The sequence below is a fragment of the Grampus griseus genome, assembly GCF_964374135.1.
Source record: "Grampus griseus genome assembly, chromosome: X".
Taxonomy (NCBI): domain Eukaryota; kingdom Metazoa; phylum Chordata; class Mammalia; order Artiodactyla; family Delphinidae; genus Grampus; species Grampus griseus.
This window is the reverse complement of record NC_138999.1, coordinates 130,243,516-130,260,431: the sequence shown is the minus strand read 5'-3', so window position 1 is coordinate 130,260,431 and position 16,916 is coordinate 130,243,516. Positions and strand designations below refer to the sequence as shown.

At 44.0% G+C, this 16,916-nt stretch overlaps 1 protein-coding gene across 2 annotated transcripts in view; it reads left to right on the top strand.

Moving 5' to 3' along the window:
• Positions 1-920: 920 nt before the first annotated feature.
• The window catches only part of GAB3 (GRB2 associated binding protein 3), a gene marked incomplete at both ends in the record, with an annotated part of 60,168 nt that continues 44,172 nt past the window's right edge, over positions 921-16,916 (top strand). For both annotated transcript variants that reach the window (XM_082681321.1, XM_082681320.1), the window contains one exon: positions 921-992. In XM_082681321.1, the coding sequence (XP_082537447.1) occupies positions 921-992 (72 nt within the window). The remainder of the gene's footprint in view (positions 993-16,916) is intronic.

Below are 16,916 nucleotides of genomic sequence, written 5' to 3'. Positions count from 1 at the left end.
TACAGGTCAGGGAGCTGGTCAGGTGACGCCATACTAATCACTCGGATTAGCATTGTGGATGCGGCCCCGAAATTTGATATCCGTGCTTTTCTGTTTATAAAGTGTGTTCATAAAGGGCAGAGTGTGCCTCGAAGAGCAGCACAGAGAGGCCTGGCTGCCTCTCAGCTGAGTTCCTACTTGTGCGACTTTGGAGGGTGATATGATCCTGTTTCTCATTTCACTCACGCGCACAACTGAGATCATGATCAAGCCCACTTGATAGTGTGTATGGATCCAGGGAGCTAATGCCTGTCCAGTGGTGTGCACACTCACCGGCCCTGCAGCCGCATGTCTGCGTAAGTGTCATGTGCGTGGCTGTTACTTACCGGGCTCAGCACACCGCCTGCACCATCATTCTTGGATCCATGTTTTAAAGCCTTCGGGTCAAAGAGACTGCAAACAGCACTTCCAGTTTTGAACCTTTTGATTATGGATGATTTGGATTTAGTTTTGCTGCAGAGCTCATCACCGGATAAAGAGGTCTTCGGGGGAGGGGCACAGCAGAAGCAGTAATTTGCAAACCACCAAGTGGAAACGGGAAGTCAAGGGGCAGTTAGGCTTTTCTTCATCCCTAAGCATTGACATTGCAGGTGCGGGGTCTAGATTTCGGCTCTCGTGACCCCGAGGCCCGAGCACCAGCCCTTCAGACGCGGCTGACCGCGGGCGGGGGCGAGGGCGGCGGGGGACCGGCTCTGGCCCGCAGGGCTTTCCTGCCCGAGGCCGGGGGTGGCGCCCGTCCCCTCAGGACGGGGGTCGCGGGGCCGCGGGGGCGGCGCTGGAGGGCGGGCGGGCGGGCGGGAGGCGCTGGGCCCGCCCCGCCGGCATCCCCGCCGACTTCCTCCCGCCGCGGACGCCGGCCCAGCCGGAGGAAGCGCGGCACGATGAGCGCGGGCGACGCCGTGTGCACGGGCTGGCTCGTCAAGTCGCCCCCCGAGAGGAAGCTGCAGCGCTACGTGAGTAGGGGCGTCGCCGCGCGTCCTCGGGGCCCCGGGTGGCCGCGGGGTGGCCTCGGAGTGGCCCGGGAGCCCCGCGCTCGGGCTGCGGGCGAGGCCGGCGGACGGAAAGCGAGATCGCACGTCGAGCCGGAGCGCGCCGAGCCGACGGGAGGGAGGCGGGTGGGGCGAGCCCGGGCGTCCGTCTCGGTGCGGGAGCGGCCGGGGGAACCTCCCGAAAGAGCGGCCCTGTCGCCGTGCCGCGGTGGGGGAGAGGGACGGGGACCCCGGGACGTGCCGCCTGCACGGGGCGGGCGCGGAGGCTTCGCTTTCCCCCGGGGTCGCGAGCACCGTCTTCCCGCGGAGCTGTCGTCGGACACGACCGTCCACAGCCTTCCTCAGGGTGTCGCTTCTCAGCTTCTCCTTTCTGCGGACACTGCGCTTTTCGAGAACCTCCGGTAACCATGGACTTTTGCTAGGATGAGACAAGGGGCACTCGGGAGAGCCCACCTTAAATGTACGAGCCACAGCTCGAACATTCATTATGTCCACCCGCGTCCTCGGGACAAGCAACGTACAGCTGCTCAGACCCCTTTCTCCATTGACCCGGGACTACACTAGTGTCCGTCTCTTGCGACTCTTTGCGAAGTTTTTTTCTTTTTTTAAATTAATTAATTAATTAATTTATGGCTGTGTTGGGTCTTCGTTTCTGTGCGAGGGCTTTCTCTACTTGTGGCAAGCGGGGGCCGCTCTTCATCGCGGTGCGCGGGCCTCTCACTATCGCGGCCTCTCTTGTTGCGGAGCACGGGCTCCAGACGCGCAGGCTCAGTAATTTTGGCTCACGGGCCCAGTTGCTCCGCGGCATGTGGGATCTTCCCAGACCAGGGCTTGAACCCCGTGTCCCCTGCATTGGCAGGCAGATTCTCAACCACTGCGGCACCAGGGAAGCCCTCTTTGCGAAGTTTTTTGCCGTTTGTTCTGCTGAGCAGCGTTTTAGAGGCATGTTCCACTTAGCATGTAGATGCCATAGATGTAGACACACCTAGATTCTTCTGATTACTACCACTGTTTACCTTCATCATTCTTTTTGAGTCCCCGAGTCTATAGACACGAGGTCCACTATTGCTCAGCCTCTAAGGCACCAGCTGCTTCGCTAACGGTGCATCTGCTTTGAAGACTCATGATATTCAGATGAGGGTCTGTCACAGAGCGCAGCACTTACAAAGCCAGCTCGAGGTAGCTTTCCTTGTTGCCCTTCGGAATGTGAGACATCTTAAATGTTTACGGCATATTGTCAGATGATGCAGGAAGGTGCCTAACCTGGACTGCAAAGTTCGTGGCAGATTTTTTTCCAATCCTGTTTTCTATCTTGTCCTGACCAGACTGGCTTAGGAAACTTTATTAGTACTTCATCCACCTCGGGAAGGCATGGGTGTCCGTACCTCTTATTACATGAGCTTCGTTCTCTTGAGGTGCAGTGGAGGTGTGGCAGGCGTGGACTTTGCACAGCTTATAGGCGTGTGGGGCATGTGATGGGGTGGTGAAGGAGGAGACTTAGGACACAAGACTACCTAGATGTCATCTTACCAACACTCCAAGACATAAACCTGGGCCTCTCAGGCTATGGCTGGGAACTTTTTATAATGAGGGACATAGTCGTTTCGACGGTCGATGCTCTTTGGTTGAAAGGAGTCCCTGAAACACATCCCATAGTCAGTTTCCGCTCGTCTTTAAGTTCTGTAGGAATCCCGTATTGCCACTAGATGGCGATCATTTGTCAGTGCTCACAAGCCGCTTTTCACTCAGATCCTGTCGGGAGTGCTCATTCCGTCTTCCTTTTAATTGAGCACCAACTCTGAACCAGGCCCTATGCCATTGGCTAGAGAGAGCAAAAGAGACTTTATCCCTGTCCTCCAGAAGTCCAGAGTCTCACATGTGTTACACAATGACATAACGAAGCTACTTAGTGGCACAACTAGGGCAATAACTTAGTTCTTTGCGCTGCCAGCCAAGTAGCTCTCTGTCAATGTTTGTAAACCACAGTCTGTATTTAGGTAAGTCCTTCAGTCCGAGGTAAGCTGGTGTTTCATTCTCGAATCTATGAAAGATAGTTTTATCACTGCTCTTTAAATTTTAAATTTAACTATAGTTAATTTACAATATTGTGTTACTTTCAGCTGTACACCTTCAGATTTTCTTCACTATAGGTTATTACAAGATATTGAATATAGTTCCCTGTGCCATATAGTAGGTCTTTGTTGTTTATCTATTTTATATATAGTGGTGTGTATTTACTAATCCTGAACTAACTTATCCCCTACCCTTCCCCTTTGGTAATCATAAGTTTGTTTTCTACGTCTGTGAGTCTATTTCTGTTTTGTAAGTTCATTTGTATTTTTTTTTAGATTCCACATATAAGTGATATCATATGGTATTTGTCCTTCTCTGACTTACTGCACTTAGTATGATAATCTCTAGGTCCATCCACGTTGCTGCAAATATTTCATTCTTTCTTATGGCCGAGTAATATTCTGTTGTAGATATACGTACCACATCTTCTTTATCCATTCCTCTGTCAATGGACATTGAGGTTGTTTCCACGTGTTGGCTACTGTGAATAGTGCTGCTATGGCGCATGTATCTTTTTGAATTAGACTTTTCATCTTTTCCAGATATATGCCTAGGAGCGGGATTGCTGGATCATACGGTAGCTCTATTTCTACTTCCTTAAGGAGCCTCTATACTGTTCTCCATAGTGGCTGCACCAGTCTACATTCCCACCAACAGTGTAGGAGGGTTCCCTTTTCTCCACACCCTCCCCAGCATTTATTGTTTGTAGACTTTTTGCCATTCTGACAGGTGAATTACTGCTCTTTTAAAAGATGGTTGATTCTTTTCTGTTTTTTCTTTCACAAATATACGAACTTATTCTTATAAACAGCCAAATGATCTAGGAATAAATACAGTAAAAAGTGAAAGACCCTCTTTAATTTTCCCCACATCCTATCCTTCCTGTGCACCCCTCCTCATTCCCTTCCACGCCCCTCCCTAGGGATGACAACTGTTAAAAGTTTGGTTAGTGTTATTCTTTAAAAATTTCGAAGAAGATACAATTTTCTTTTTGCACAAATGAGATCATACTATACAAACTGTCCTGCGATTTTCTTTTTTCACAACAATCCTGGACATCTTTCCAAGTTAGTATGTATAGATTTGCTTCATTCTTTTAAACCATTGCGTAACATTCCTGGTCATAGACATAACATATTTTAACAATTTCTCTGTTGATGAACGGTTATCTTGCTTTTATTTTCTCAACTTTAAAGAATGCTGTAACAATGATGATAATAAAATTATAATAATTCACATTTATTGAGTGGTTGTATGTGCCAGGCACTACACTAAGGACTTTACTTGAATTATCTCATTTAATCTTCAAAACAACACTAAGATCCAGGTACTACTTTTATCTCTGCATACAAGTTCTTTGTTGGGTATATAATTTGCAAATATTTTCTACCAGGCTATAGTTTGTCTTTTCTTTCTCTTTACAGTATCTTTTATAGAACAAAGATTTTAAAGTTTTGATTAAGTCCAATTTGTCAATTTTTCTTTTATGGATCATGTTTACTGTCAAATCTAAGAACTCTTGCCTAACCCTAGATCCTGAAGATTTTCTCCTATGTTTTTTCTCCTAAAGACTTTATAGTTTTACACTTTAGACCAATGATTCATTTCAGTTAAAAATTTTGTACAAGGTGTAACATTCATGTTGTGATTCATTTTCTTGCAAACCAATTACATTTATTGAACAAACTGTCTTTATTCCATTGAATTACTTTTGCAACTTGGATGGACCTAGAGTCTGTCATACAGAGTGAAGTAAGTCAGAAAGAGAAAACAAATACCGTATGCTAACACATATATATGGAATCTAAGAAAAATATAAAAAAGATCATGAAGAACCTAGGGGTAAGATGGGAATAAAGACACAGACCTACTAGAGAATGGACTTGAGGATATGGGGAGGGGGAAGGGTAAGCTGTGACAAAGTGAGAGAGTGGCATGGACATATATACACTACCAAACGTAAAACAGATAGCTAGTGGGAAGCAGCCGCATAGCATAGGGAGATCTGCTCGGAGCTTTGTGACCACCTAGAGGGGTGGGATAGGGAGGGTGGGAGGGAGGGAGACGCAAGAGGGAAGAGATATGGGAACATATGTATATGTATAACTGATTCACTTTATTATGAAGCAGAAACTAACACACCATTGTAAAGCAATTATACTCCAATAAAGATGTTAAAAAAATTTTTAAATCAATTGGTCATATTTATGTAAGTATTTCTGTGTTCTCTAGTCTGTTCCCTTTATGTCTTTGTTCATCTTTATGCTAACACCATGCTGTTTTGATGACAAGAACTTTATAGTAATTCTTGAAAGCAGGCAGTTTTAGCCCTCCAACTTAGTTTTTCTTTTCAGAGTTGTTTTGGCTATTGTTGGTCATTTGCTTTTCCATACCAGTTTTAGAATTCGTTTGTCAGCTGATTTTTGTTTATTAACCTTGTATTCTGCAACCTTGCTAAACTCACTTATTTATAGTTTGAACTTTCAATACTATCAATATTGTATAAAAATGATGAGAACAGACATCCTTGATTTTTCTTGATCTAAGGGGGAAAGCATTTAGTCTTTCACCTTTTAAGTACATTAGCCGTAGGCTTTTTGTGGGTGCCTTTTCTCAGGCCGAACTTCCCTTGTATTGCTAGCTTGCTGAAACTTTTTATCGTGAATTGGATTTGTTAAGTGCCTTTCTTGCATGTGTAAAAATAATAATATGCATTTTCTTTTTTTTTTTTTGTCTGTTACTATGGTGAATTATTCTGATGGATTTTTGTATCTGGAGCCAGCTTTGAGTTCCTGGGATAAACTTCACTTGGTTGTGATGTTTTATCCTTTTCATGTTTTTGTTTTTTTAAAATAAATTGATTTTATTTTATTTTTGGCTGCATTGGGTCTTAGTTGCTGCACGCGGGCTTTTCTCTGGTTGCGGCGAGGGGGGGCTACTCTTCGTTGCAGTGTGCGGGCTTCTCATTGCGGTGGCTTCTCTTGTTGGGAGCACGGGCTCTAGGCGTGCGGGCTTCAGTAGTTGTGGCACATGGGCTCAGTAGCTGTGGCTTGCGGGCTCTAGAGCACAGGCTCAGTAGTTGTGCCACATGGGCTTAGCTTAGTTGCTCCGTGGCATGTGGGATCTTCCCGGATCAGGGCTCAAACCCGTGTCTCCTGCATTGGCAGGCGGATTCTTAACCACTGCGCCACCAGGGAAGCCCCTTTTCATGTATTGCTGGATTTAATTTGCTAATATTTTGCTGAGGGTATTTGTGACTTTGTTCATGAGGGATATTGGTCTGTAGTTTTTCTCTTTTGTACTCTTTCTCTGGTTTTGACATTAGCATAATGCTGGTAACCACTACTCTCTTCTCTGTATCTATGTGTTTGTTTTTGTATGTTTTGTTTGATTTGTTTATTGTATTCCACATATGAGTGAAATCATATGGTATTTGGTATTTGTCTTTCACTTATTTCACTTAGCATAATACCCTCTAGGGCCATCCGTGTTGTTGCAAATGGCAAGATTTCAGTCTTTTTCATGGCTGAGTAATATTCCATTGTGTATGTGTACACATCTTTATCCATTCATCCATCAGTGGGCACTTAGGTTGTTTCCAAATCTTGCCTGTTGTAAAGAATGCTGCAATGAATATAGGGGTGCAGATACCTTTTCTAACTAGTGTTTTCATGTTCTTCAGTTAGTATTTATTGTACTCACTGTATTTTACAAATAGTTAATCAATTGATTGAACACCATTTGTTGAAGAGTCCTTCCTCTCTATATATTTTCATTATATGTTGCCAGAGAGAGTGTATTTTTAAGGAATATATGCATATGATTCAAAATCAAAGCATATCAAAGTATATACAGTGAAAAGTAAGTTTCCCCCTCCAGCTGCAAGCATTGCGGATTTTCCTTCCAGATATATTCCATGCATATACAAGCATATTTTTTGAACAAATGGTAGTATACTATATTCACTATTGTATAACCCTCTTTCTTAGTATATTTTGGGGATTGTTCCATATCAGCACATAGAGATCTTTCTCATTATCTTTAACAACTTCATAATATTTCACTGTATGCAGCTACTATGATAGACCTTTTCTTGTTTCCAGTCCCATGCTACTATAAACAATGCTGCCATGAATATCTTTGTACATTGGTCTGTGTAGTCATGTGCAATTAATTCTGCTTGTAAAAAAATGCTTAGAAGTGGAATTTCTTAGTCAAAGTGTATGTGAATGTAAAATGCCAATAGATATCAAAGTGCTTGTCTCTCTGCAATGCCCCAAATATAGTGTATTATCAAACGTTTTGATCTTTGTAAAGTCAAGAGTTGACAAATGGTATTTTATTTTAACTGAATTTCTTTATGAGTGAGGTTGAACATCTTTTCATATATAAAAGACATTTGTATTTATGTTTGTACAGCATGATTTTAATTGCAACCTAAGTCTTAAATCCTTTCATGGGTCTATTTTGGGGCAATTTTGTTCAGTTGCTTCTTCTGCTTTTATCTCAGCTTTTAAACTGTTATTGAATAAGTATCACACTTACATGATTCAAAAATGAAAAATCTCACCCTCACCTCTGTCTTCATCCATCTTAATTGCCCTTAGCCTTCAAGTAACCATTTTTCTTAGTTTTTTCCTTCACACTTCCAGTATTTCTTTCTATAAATACGAGGACATATGTACATAGCTTCTTTTTTTAATTTTTTAATTTTATTTGCGGTACGCGGGCCTCTCACTGCCGTGGCCTCTCCCACTGCAGAGCACAGGCTCCGGACGCGCAGGCTCAGCGGCCATGGCTCACGGGCCCAGCCGCTCCGCAGCATGTGGGATCTTCCCGGACCGGGGCACGAACCCGCGTCCCCTGCATCAGCAGGCGGACTCTCAACCGCTGCGCCACCAGGGAAGCCCTGTACATAGCCTCTTACGCCCCACTTTCTTACACAGTATCCCATTCTATATCTTAGTCTGTTCATTTAAGAAGACATACAGACAAGCACAGGGAGCTCTACTCAGAGATCTGTGGTGACCTAAATGGGAAGTAAATCTAAAAAAGAGGGGACATGTGTATACATATAGCTGATTCACTTTGCTGTACAGCAGAAGATAACACAAAATTGTAAAGCAACCATACTCCAATAAAAAAAAGAAGAAGACATACAGACAGTCAACAAGCACATGAGAAGATGCTCAACATCACTAATCATCAGGGAAAAGCAAATCAAAACTGCAGTGAGATGTCCCCTCACCCCCGTGAGAATGGCCACCATCACAAAGGCCACAAATAACAGATGCTGGAGAGGGTGTGGAGAAAAGGGAAGCCTCCTGCACTGCGGGTGAGGATGTAAATTGGTGCAACCACTACGGAGAACAGTATGGAGATTCCCCCCCAAATTAAAAATAGAACTACCATGTGATCAACCAGTTCCACTTCTGGATATTTATCCAAAGAAAACGAAAACACTAACTTGAAAAGATATCTGCACCCCCACGTTCATTGCAGCATTATTTACAATATTCAAGGTGGGTGTGGAAGCAACCTAAGTGCCCATCAACAGATGAATGGATAAAGATGTGGTACAGAGCTTCCCTGGTGGCGCAGCGGTTGAGAGTCCGCCTGCCGATGCAGGGGACGCGGGTTCGTGCCCCAGTCCGGGAGGATCCCACATGCCGCGGAGCGGCTGGGCCCGTGAGCCATGGCCGCTGAGCCTGCGCGTCCGGAGCCTGTGCTCTGCAGTGGGAGAGGCCACAGCAGTGACAGGCCTGCGTACCGCAAAAAAAAAAAAAAAAAAAAAGCTGTGGTGCATACATATACATACAGCCGTAAGAAAGAATGACATCTTGCCCTTTGCAGCAACATGGATGGAACTTGAGGGCATTATGCTAAGTGAAGTAAGTCAGACAGGGAAAGACAAATGCCATGTGATCTCACTTTTATGTAAAATCTTAAAAAACAAAAATGTTGAGCAGGAACTCAAAGATACAGAGGAAAGATTGGTGGGGGATGGCGGTTGGGGGGTGAAGTGGGAGAAGGTGGTCCAAAGGTCCAGGCTCGCAGTTATAAAATAAATAAGTCCTAAGGATATAATATACAGCATCTCGACTATAGCTAGTAACACCGAATTGTATATAGGAAAGTTGCTAAGAGAGTAGATCTTGAAAATTCTCAAAAAAAAAATTTTGTTCTAGAATTCTGCCCATGTCAGTGACCAGAGATCTTCACTATTTTTGACAGCTGTACAATGTCCTGCTGTGTGGCTGTAGCATGTTTATTCAACCAGTTCCCTATTTTGGACACCTGAGTTGTTTCCGCTCTTTTGATTTTGCATCCATTGCCACAACTAGTCGCATGGTATATGTGACATTTTGTACTTGTGCAGGTATATCTGTATGATTCCCAGAGCTGGGATTGCTGGGGCTATGAATCTATACATGTAGTAGACATTAACAAATGTTCCATTTTGCATTCCTTCCAGCATGTGTTGTTCAACTTGGGGATTTTTGCCATCTGATAGGTGAGAAATGGTATTTCTGCGTCGTTTCAATTTGCAGTTCTTTTATTCGGAGGGAGGTTGAACATTTCTTGACATGTTGGTCTTTTTAGTCGCAGTTTCTGAGGGGTGATAAGTCCTTTGTGAGAAGAGATTTGTGTACGTTTCCCCAGTTTGTCACTTGTATTTTGACTCTGCTTATGTTGTGTGTGTGTGTGTGTGTGTGTATGTGTGTGCAAAGGGAAAAAGTGTATGTAGTAGAATGTGTCAGTATTTTCTTTTACAGCTTCTGGATTCTCAGTCAGATTTAGGAAGGCCTTTTCCCCCTCCCTGGTTTTAAAGGAATTCACCTGTGGTTTCTTCTGGTGCTTGTATGGTTTTGTTTGTTTGTTTTTAATTAATTTATTTTATTTATCTATTTTTTGGCTGCGTTGGGTCTTCGTTGCTGCGCGTGGGCTTTCTCTAGTTGCAGTGAGCGGGGGCTACCCTTTGTTGTGGTGCACAGGCTTCTCACTGCGGTGGCTTCTCTTGTTCGGAGCACAGGCTCTAGAGCGCAGGCTTCAGTAGTTGTGGCACGCAGGCTCAGTAGTTGTGGCACACGGGCATAGTTGCTCCACGGTATGTGGGATCTTCCCAGACCAGGGCTCAAACCCGTGTCCCCTGCATTGGCAGGCAGATTCTTAACCTCTGTGCCACGAGGGAAGCCCCTTGTTTTGTTTTATTCATTTTCTTCCCTGAGTGTTCAGGTGTATTGAGGGCATGGGGGTCTACAGGGGAGACCCAAGTGCCTGCACGTGGCCGGGGATGGGGTCTCCAAAACCTGGGTTGACTTGAAAGTGTGACCCTCAGCTCCAGCCCACCAAAGGCTTGGGACTCCAGTGTGGCTGCACTGCGGGGGTGGTTGCCTTTGGGTGTGGCCCCATCAGGGCAGCGACTTGGCACATTTCTCGCCCTTCAGGCAAGGCCCACGGCCACTCTTCCCCAGGGAGGTCACCTGCTCAGCGCTTAGGGCCCTTGGGTGCCGAGTCTGGGGCAGGCAGCTGGATGGCAGCAGAAAGGAGCCCCGGGCTGTGTGTTTTGTTTTGTTTTTTACACTGAGATTTGGGGTCCATGTGGAGTTTATCCTGGTGCAGATGTAAGCAATGGATCCGACTTTATTTTTTTCCAAATGGCTGTACAGTTTTGCCTGCACTACTTATTAAAAAGTTCATCTGTATCCCCACTGATCTGAGATACTGTCCTTCCTTATTATATATGAAATTTCCACATTTATTTTTTTATTTTTTTTTACATCTTTATTGGAGTATAACTGCTTTACAATGGTGTGTTAGTTTCTGCTTTATAACAAAGTGAATCAGCTATACATATACATATGTTCCCATATTCCCTCCCTCTTGCGTCTCCCTCCCACCCTCCCTATCCCACCCCTCTAGGTGGTCACAAAGCACAGAGCTGATCTCCCTGTGCTATGCGGCTGCTTCCCACTAGCGATCTGTTTTACGTTTGGTAGTGTATATATGTCCATGCCACTCTCTCGCTTTGTCACAGCTTCCCCTTCCCCCTCCCCGTGTCCTCAAGTCCATTCTCTAGTAGGTCTGTGTCTTTATTCTCGTCTTACCCCTAGGTTCTTCATGACATTTTTTTTCTTAAATTCCATATATATGTGTTAGCATACGGTATTTGTAATGAGGTGGATAGACCTAGAGTCTGTCATACAGAGTGAAGTAAGTCAGAAAGAGAAAGACAAATACCACATTTATTTTTGTTTCAGTTTCTGGTTCAGCTTCCATTGCTCCCTCTGTCAATTCATGTGCCGTTATTAAGCTGCTTTCATTATAGAGGTTTTACAGTTGATTTGAATAGTGATATGGCTAGTCCCCCTTTATTGTTCTTTTTTTGGAGTTTTTAGAGTTATAGAGTTTTAAGAGTTTTTAGAGTTTAGTTTGGCTAGTTTTGATTTAATTTTCCCCCATGAACTTGAGAATCGGCTTGCTTAATTTCAAAACAAAACCTGTTATTACTGGTGAGGAGAGTTAAGTTAGATTTTTAAGTGAACTTAGAACTGACATCATGGTGTGGAGCCTTTCTATCCAGGTCAGCTTTTATGTTTTTTTCACATTGGTCTTTACACAATTCTTATTAGGCTTATGCCTGTTTGGGGTTTTTTGTTTGTTTGTTTGTATTCATAGGGCTATTGGTTTCTGTCTTCACCTGAATTCCTTAGAAAACAGAACTTGCGCCAAGGCTTCTTTGCCAAGGCTTTGTTGGGGTTGTAATCTCAGTGCAGTGAGAGTGATGGGAAAAAGGAAGAAAGGAAAGAATGTGCAAATTCGTGTGTTACTGAGTTGGCCATAGCTTCGTGAGAAAACACAGCCACTGGTTGGGATATTTGGATGGATTTGGACAGGCTCTGTAGAACCGATTCACCTTGAGACCGTCTTTTGCAACAAAGAAGGGAGATAAATGTATCTGCCAGTTCCCTTACGGCTCCTGTCTCTCAGTGCCTTTTGGGGCAGCCACTGGGAAAGCCAGTGTTTTTTGGCCTGGTGTCTCATCTAAATCCAGAAGTGGTGGAAGGAACTGGAGTATTTGAGGGTTCACTGGCTCGGGCCTGGGAAGGGTGGGAGGGTCTCTCAGCAGAGGCCATGGCTCCCCACTGAGTGAGCAGCTGGGCCTGGAAGGCAGGTGGCGCCAAGATGCACAAAATTGGTCCAATATAATTCCAACATATCAATATTCTATCCTCTTACCTTTGAATTCTCTTACTTTTTGTAGTAGTTTTTCAGTTGATTCTTCTTTGGGGATTTCTTGTGTATACGATCATGTCATCCAAAAAAGAAAGAGTTTTTTTTTTTTTTTAATTTATTTGCCTGCACCAGGTCTTAGTTGTGGCAGGCGGGATCTTTTAGTTGCGGCATGTGGGCTCTTTAGTTGTGGCGTGCAGGATCTAGTTCTCCGACTGGGGACGGAATGGGCCCCGTGCATTGGGAGCTCGGAGCTTAGTCACTGGACCACCAGGGAAGTCCCCAAAATAGAAAGAGTTTTACCACTTCCGTTTTCAATTCTTACGTATCTTGGTTTTTTTCCTCTTGTCCAAATGTGTTGGTTAACACCCCAATGTGAAACAGTAGTATTGACAATGGGCAAGCTTATTTTGATCTTGACTTTTATAGGCATGCCTTCAATGTTTTCCTATTAAGAAAAATATTAGAAGTTTATACCAATTGAACAACAAATCCCCATTTCCTTCTCCCCCTATCCCCCAGTGACCACCATCCAGTTCTCTGCTTCTATGAGTTTGACTGTTCTAGGGACCTCATATAAGTGGAATCATGCAGTATTTGTCCATTTGTGTCTGGCTTATCTCACTTACAATGTCCTCCAGGTTTATCCATATGTCACAAATGACAGGATTGCCTTTTTGTAAGGCTTAATAATATTCCATTGTATGGACATATCGCATTTTCTTTATGCATTCATCCATCATCTAACACTTAGATTGTTTCCATGTCTTGGCTTTGTAAACAATGTTCTGATGGATGGACATGGGAGGACAGGTATCTCTTTGAGATCCTGATTTCAATTCTTTTGAGCATATACCCACCAGTGGAATTGCTGGCCTGTATTGGTATAAAGTTTCAGTTATACAAGATAAATTATTTCTAGAGGTCTGCTGGACAGCATAATGCCTATAGCCAACAATACTATATTATAAAAGTTGTTAGAGGGGTAGATGTCATGTATGTGTTCTTACTGCACACACATTGACACACACACAAAGGAACACAGGAAAACTTAGGGAGGTGATGGATATGTCTGCTACCTTGACTGTGGTGATGATTTCACAGGTGTCTACATATGTCAAACTCATCAAATTGTACACATTAGTTATGTACAGTTCTTTGTGTGCCAATTATACTTCAATAAAGCTGCTCTTTAAAAAAAGAAAGAGGGCTTCCCTGATGGCGCAGTGGTTAAGAATCCACCTGCCAATGCAGGGGACACGGGTTCGAGCCATGGTCCGGGAAGATCCCACATGCCGCGGAGCAATGAAGCCCGTGCACCACAACTACTGAGCCCGCGAGCTCTAGAGCCCACGAGCCACAGCTACTGAGCCCGCGAGCCACAACTACTGAAGCCTGCACACCTAGAGCCCGTGCTCCACAACAAGAGAAGCCACCACAATGAGAAGCCCACGCACCGCAACAAAGAGTAGCCCCCGCTTGCCACAATTAAAGAGAAAGCCCATGTGCAGCAACGAAGACCCAACACAGCCGAAGAACAAATGTTTTTAAAAATCTTAAAACAATTTTCTTTTTAAATACTTTAAAAAAAAAAGAAAGAAAGAAAAATATTGACTTTGGGGCTAGGAGAATATATTTTCTTTATGTTAGTGAAATATTCTACAATTCCTGTATTACTGAGTTTTTTTTTAATCAGAAGTCATTGTTGAATTTTATTAAGAAGTTTTTCAGCATTTCTAGTGATGGTCATATGACTTTTTCATTAAATCTAGCAAAGCAATGAATTCTATTGATAGATTATCTAATATTAGACCACCTTTACATTTCTGGAATAAGCCCCAGTTGGGCAAGGTGTATTTTTCATTGTGTTGTTGGATTATTCAGGCTAATATTTTATATAAGTGAGATTGGTCTTTGGCTTTAAATTTCTGTACAATCTTTAGCAGATTTTGGCATAAATGTTATACTTCGGTCATATAAAAATTTGGAAGTTTGCCATATTCTAGAACATTTTAAGTAGAGTTGGAATTAACAGCCCTTTAAAATTTTGGCAGAATTCCCCTCTAAACTGTATCTGTTGCTTTTTTGTGTGTGTTTAGATCTTTGTCAACTCTATTTCTTTTATGGAAATTGGTCTGTTTAGTCTATCTCTCCCTGAGTCAGTTTTATAAATTATACTCTTCCTGGAAAAGTGTCTGTTTCATCCAAGCCATCAAATTTATCACATATAATTTTATGAAATGCTTTTCTGATTTTTTAAATTTGTTTTTACTCTTCTCAGAGGTATTGCTTCCTTGTCATTGCGAATTTGTGCTCTGTTCCTTTTTCCCCTGTTGGTTAGGTTAGTTGGTGTTTTCTGTTTTATTGATTTTTGTTTTGGCAGTGAACCCGTTTTTTGATTATTAATAAGTCCTACTTTTTAATTTTTCTAACTTTAATTTCTCCTTTTATATTTGTTATTTCTTCATTCAGTTTTGGCGTGTTTTAGAGATGAGGAAACTTGGACTGACCACACACTCTTTGTAGATGTTGTACTAGTCAGGGTTTTAATCTGCAAGCAACAGAAGCTGATCCTGACTGATTTAAGCAGAAAAAGAGCTGATCAGAATGATATTGGGTCTCTGACAGAAATGGTGAGAGGATTGGAGAACCAGCTTTGAGGTTAAACAGCCAGGAAAAAACACCCCAAACCACAACTCAGAACTAGTTCTGGTGAGAAACCTGCTATCACTACTGCGGGTGCCTGACAGGCTGAACGATGCCACTTAGCTCGAGTTCACTGCCACCAACCCATCCTACAGAAAACAGTAGGGAAAAGAAAGGGGAAAGACAATGCCTTAGCTGATCAGCGTTGTGGGCCTGGTGAGGTGATCGAAACCTTCCTTCCCGAGGAGTCTGACTCCTTGGTGGTCCTCCCAGTGGGGCTCAGATTCAGCCCAACGCCATCCGATGTCCCCGTTCCAACCCTCCAGGCCCAGTCTTTTCGAAGTGTGCCCTTTGTTTCACTTACAAGACCCGGTGGAATAATTCAGCAACTCGCAGTGTTAAGCCCAGGGTTGTTGTGGATGACCTCAGCCTGCGCACGTAAGCTAGAAGAGAGTCTTAGCACTATCATAGAAAGCCTAGTTTTCCAACCGTGCTTCGAGCCAAGAATTTAAGTCTTGGAGCTTGTCATCCTTTTGCTTTACGATCTGGCGGGAGAGACCATCAGAGTCTGTATTCCAGCTGTGAGGGAGACTGGAAAACAAAGGGTATTAATGGGAGGGCAGCAAAAAGGAAGAATATGAGAATGATTTTAGAGAGATAACCACTGGGGCTTCTCGACTGCTTGATTAAAACGTCTGAGAGAGACAGGGGCCGTTGAGCAGGGTGGTCTGTAAGCCCGATCGCAGTGCAGTTCTGTAAACTTCAGTGATTGGAAAGGGTGTCAGTGGTCATCTCGTTACATACTGGCCACGTTTTTGAGCGATCACTTGTTATCCGGACAGTTCCAGCAACAGGAAACCGGTTACATAAACACAATTCCCAAAGAATCGTGTGACAGCTCCGACTGGGAGAATCCAGCCCGGTGTTGTTACCTCTTGAGATTACACGGAACACACCTCGCTCTGTTCACCTGGGAGCCCCGCTGGCATCCAGTGTGAGGGTGGCCGGTCAATGCCGCCATTCCTTCCAGGTTCTCAGGCCATCCATCCACCTCCTCCGAGCTGCTACCAGGACTGAGTGCACTCCTGGGTTCAGAGCAGCAGGCCGAGCGGAGCCAGCTGCCCCCTCCCCGCCTGGAGGCTGGAGGTCCCCCTGGCTCAGGGCCGGCGGCCACCCCACCGCTGACTCACACCCGCCTGGCTTCCTGTCGAGAGAGCTGCGTTTTCCTCTGTGCTCTTGCTGAGATCTCTTTCCTCCAGTCTCTGCTTGTGCTGTCGATGTTTTGCTTTGTTGAGGCCCGGGGACTGGACCTTGCATTTCTTACCGGTAAATTTCACCTTTTTGTTTGCAATTTGTCCTTCAGCCAATCTGTCATGATCTTTGGGTAGCTGAAAGCAAAGGAGAGGGAAGCATTTTATTGATTTGCAGTGTAAGGTCACCAGGAATCAAGTGGCGCCCACCTCCAGATTTGGGCCCGACAGAGAAGGAAATAAGTTCCCACCTTTCCTCAGGTCCTTCTCAGGATGTAAGTTCCCACCTGTTCAGAACCTAGAGCCAGAGTGGAGAAAGAAAGCCATTGTGGCATCTTGTTCTTTTTTTATTGGAAGCTGACAGCTGCTACCACCCCCCTGTCTATGGACCCACCTGCCTCTAGATTGTAACAGTCAACATTCATATGTTTTCATTTTCTGAGAGAAAATAAGCATTTCATAGAAGAAACAAATGGCCCCAAGTCATATAACCAAAAATTGCTAATTAAAAATGTGATACCTTTGCCCATCAGATTGGCACAAAATTTTCAAACCTTTGCACAATGATGTATGTTCATGGATGTTAACGTCACTATGTATAATGGCTAAAAATCAGAAAGGAAGAAAGTAAATCTCCATCCAAAGGTACTTTGTTGTGACTCTTTGAGTTCCATTTCCCTCATCT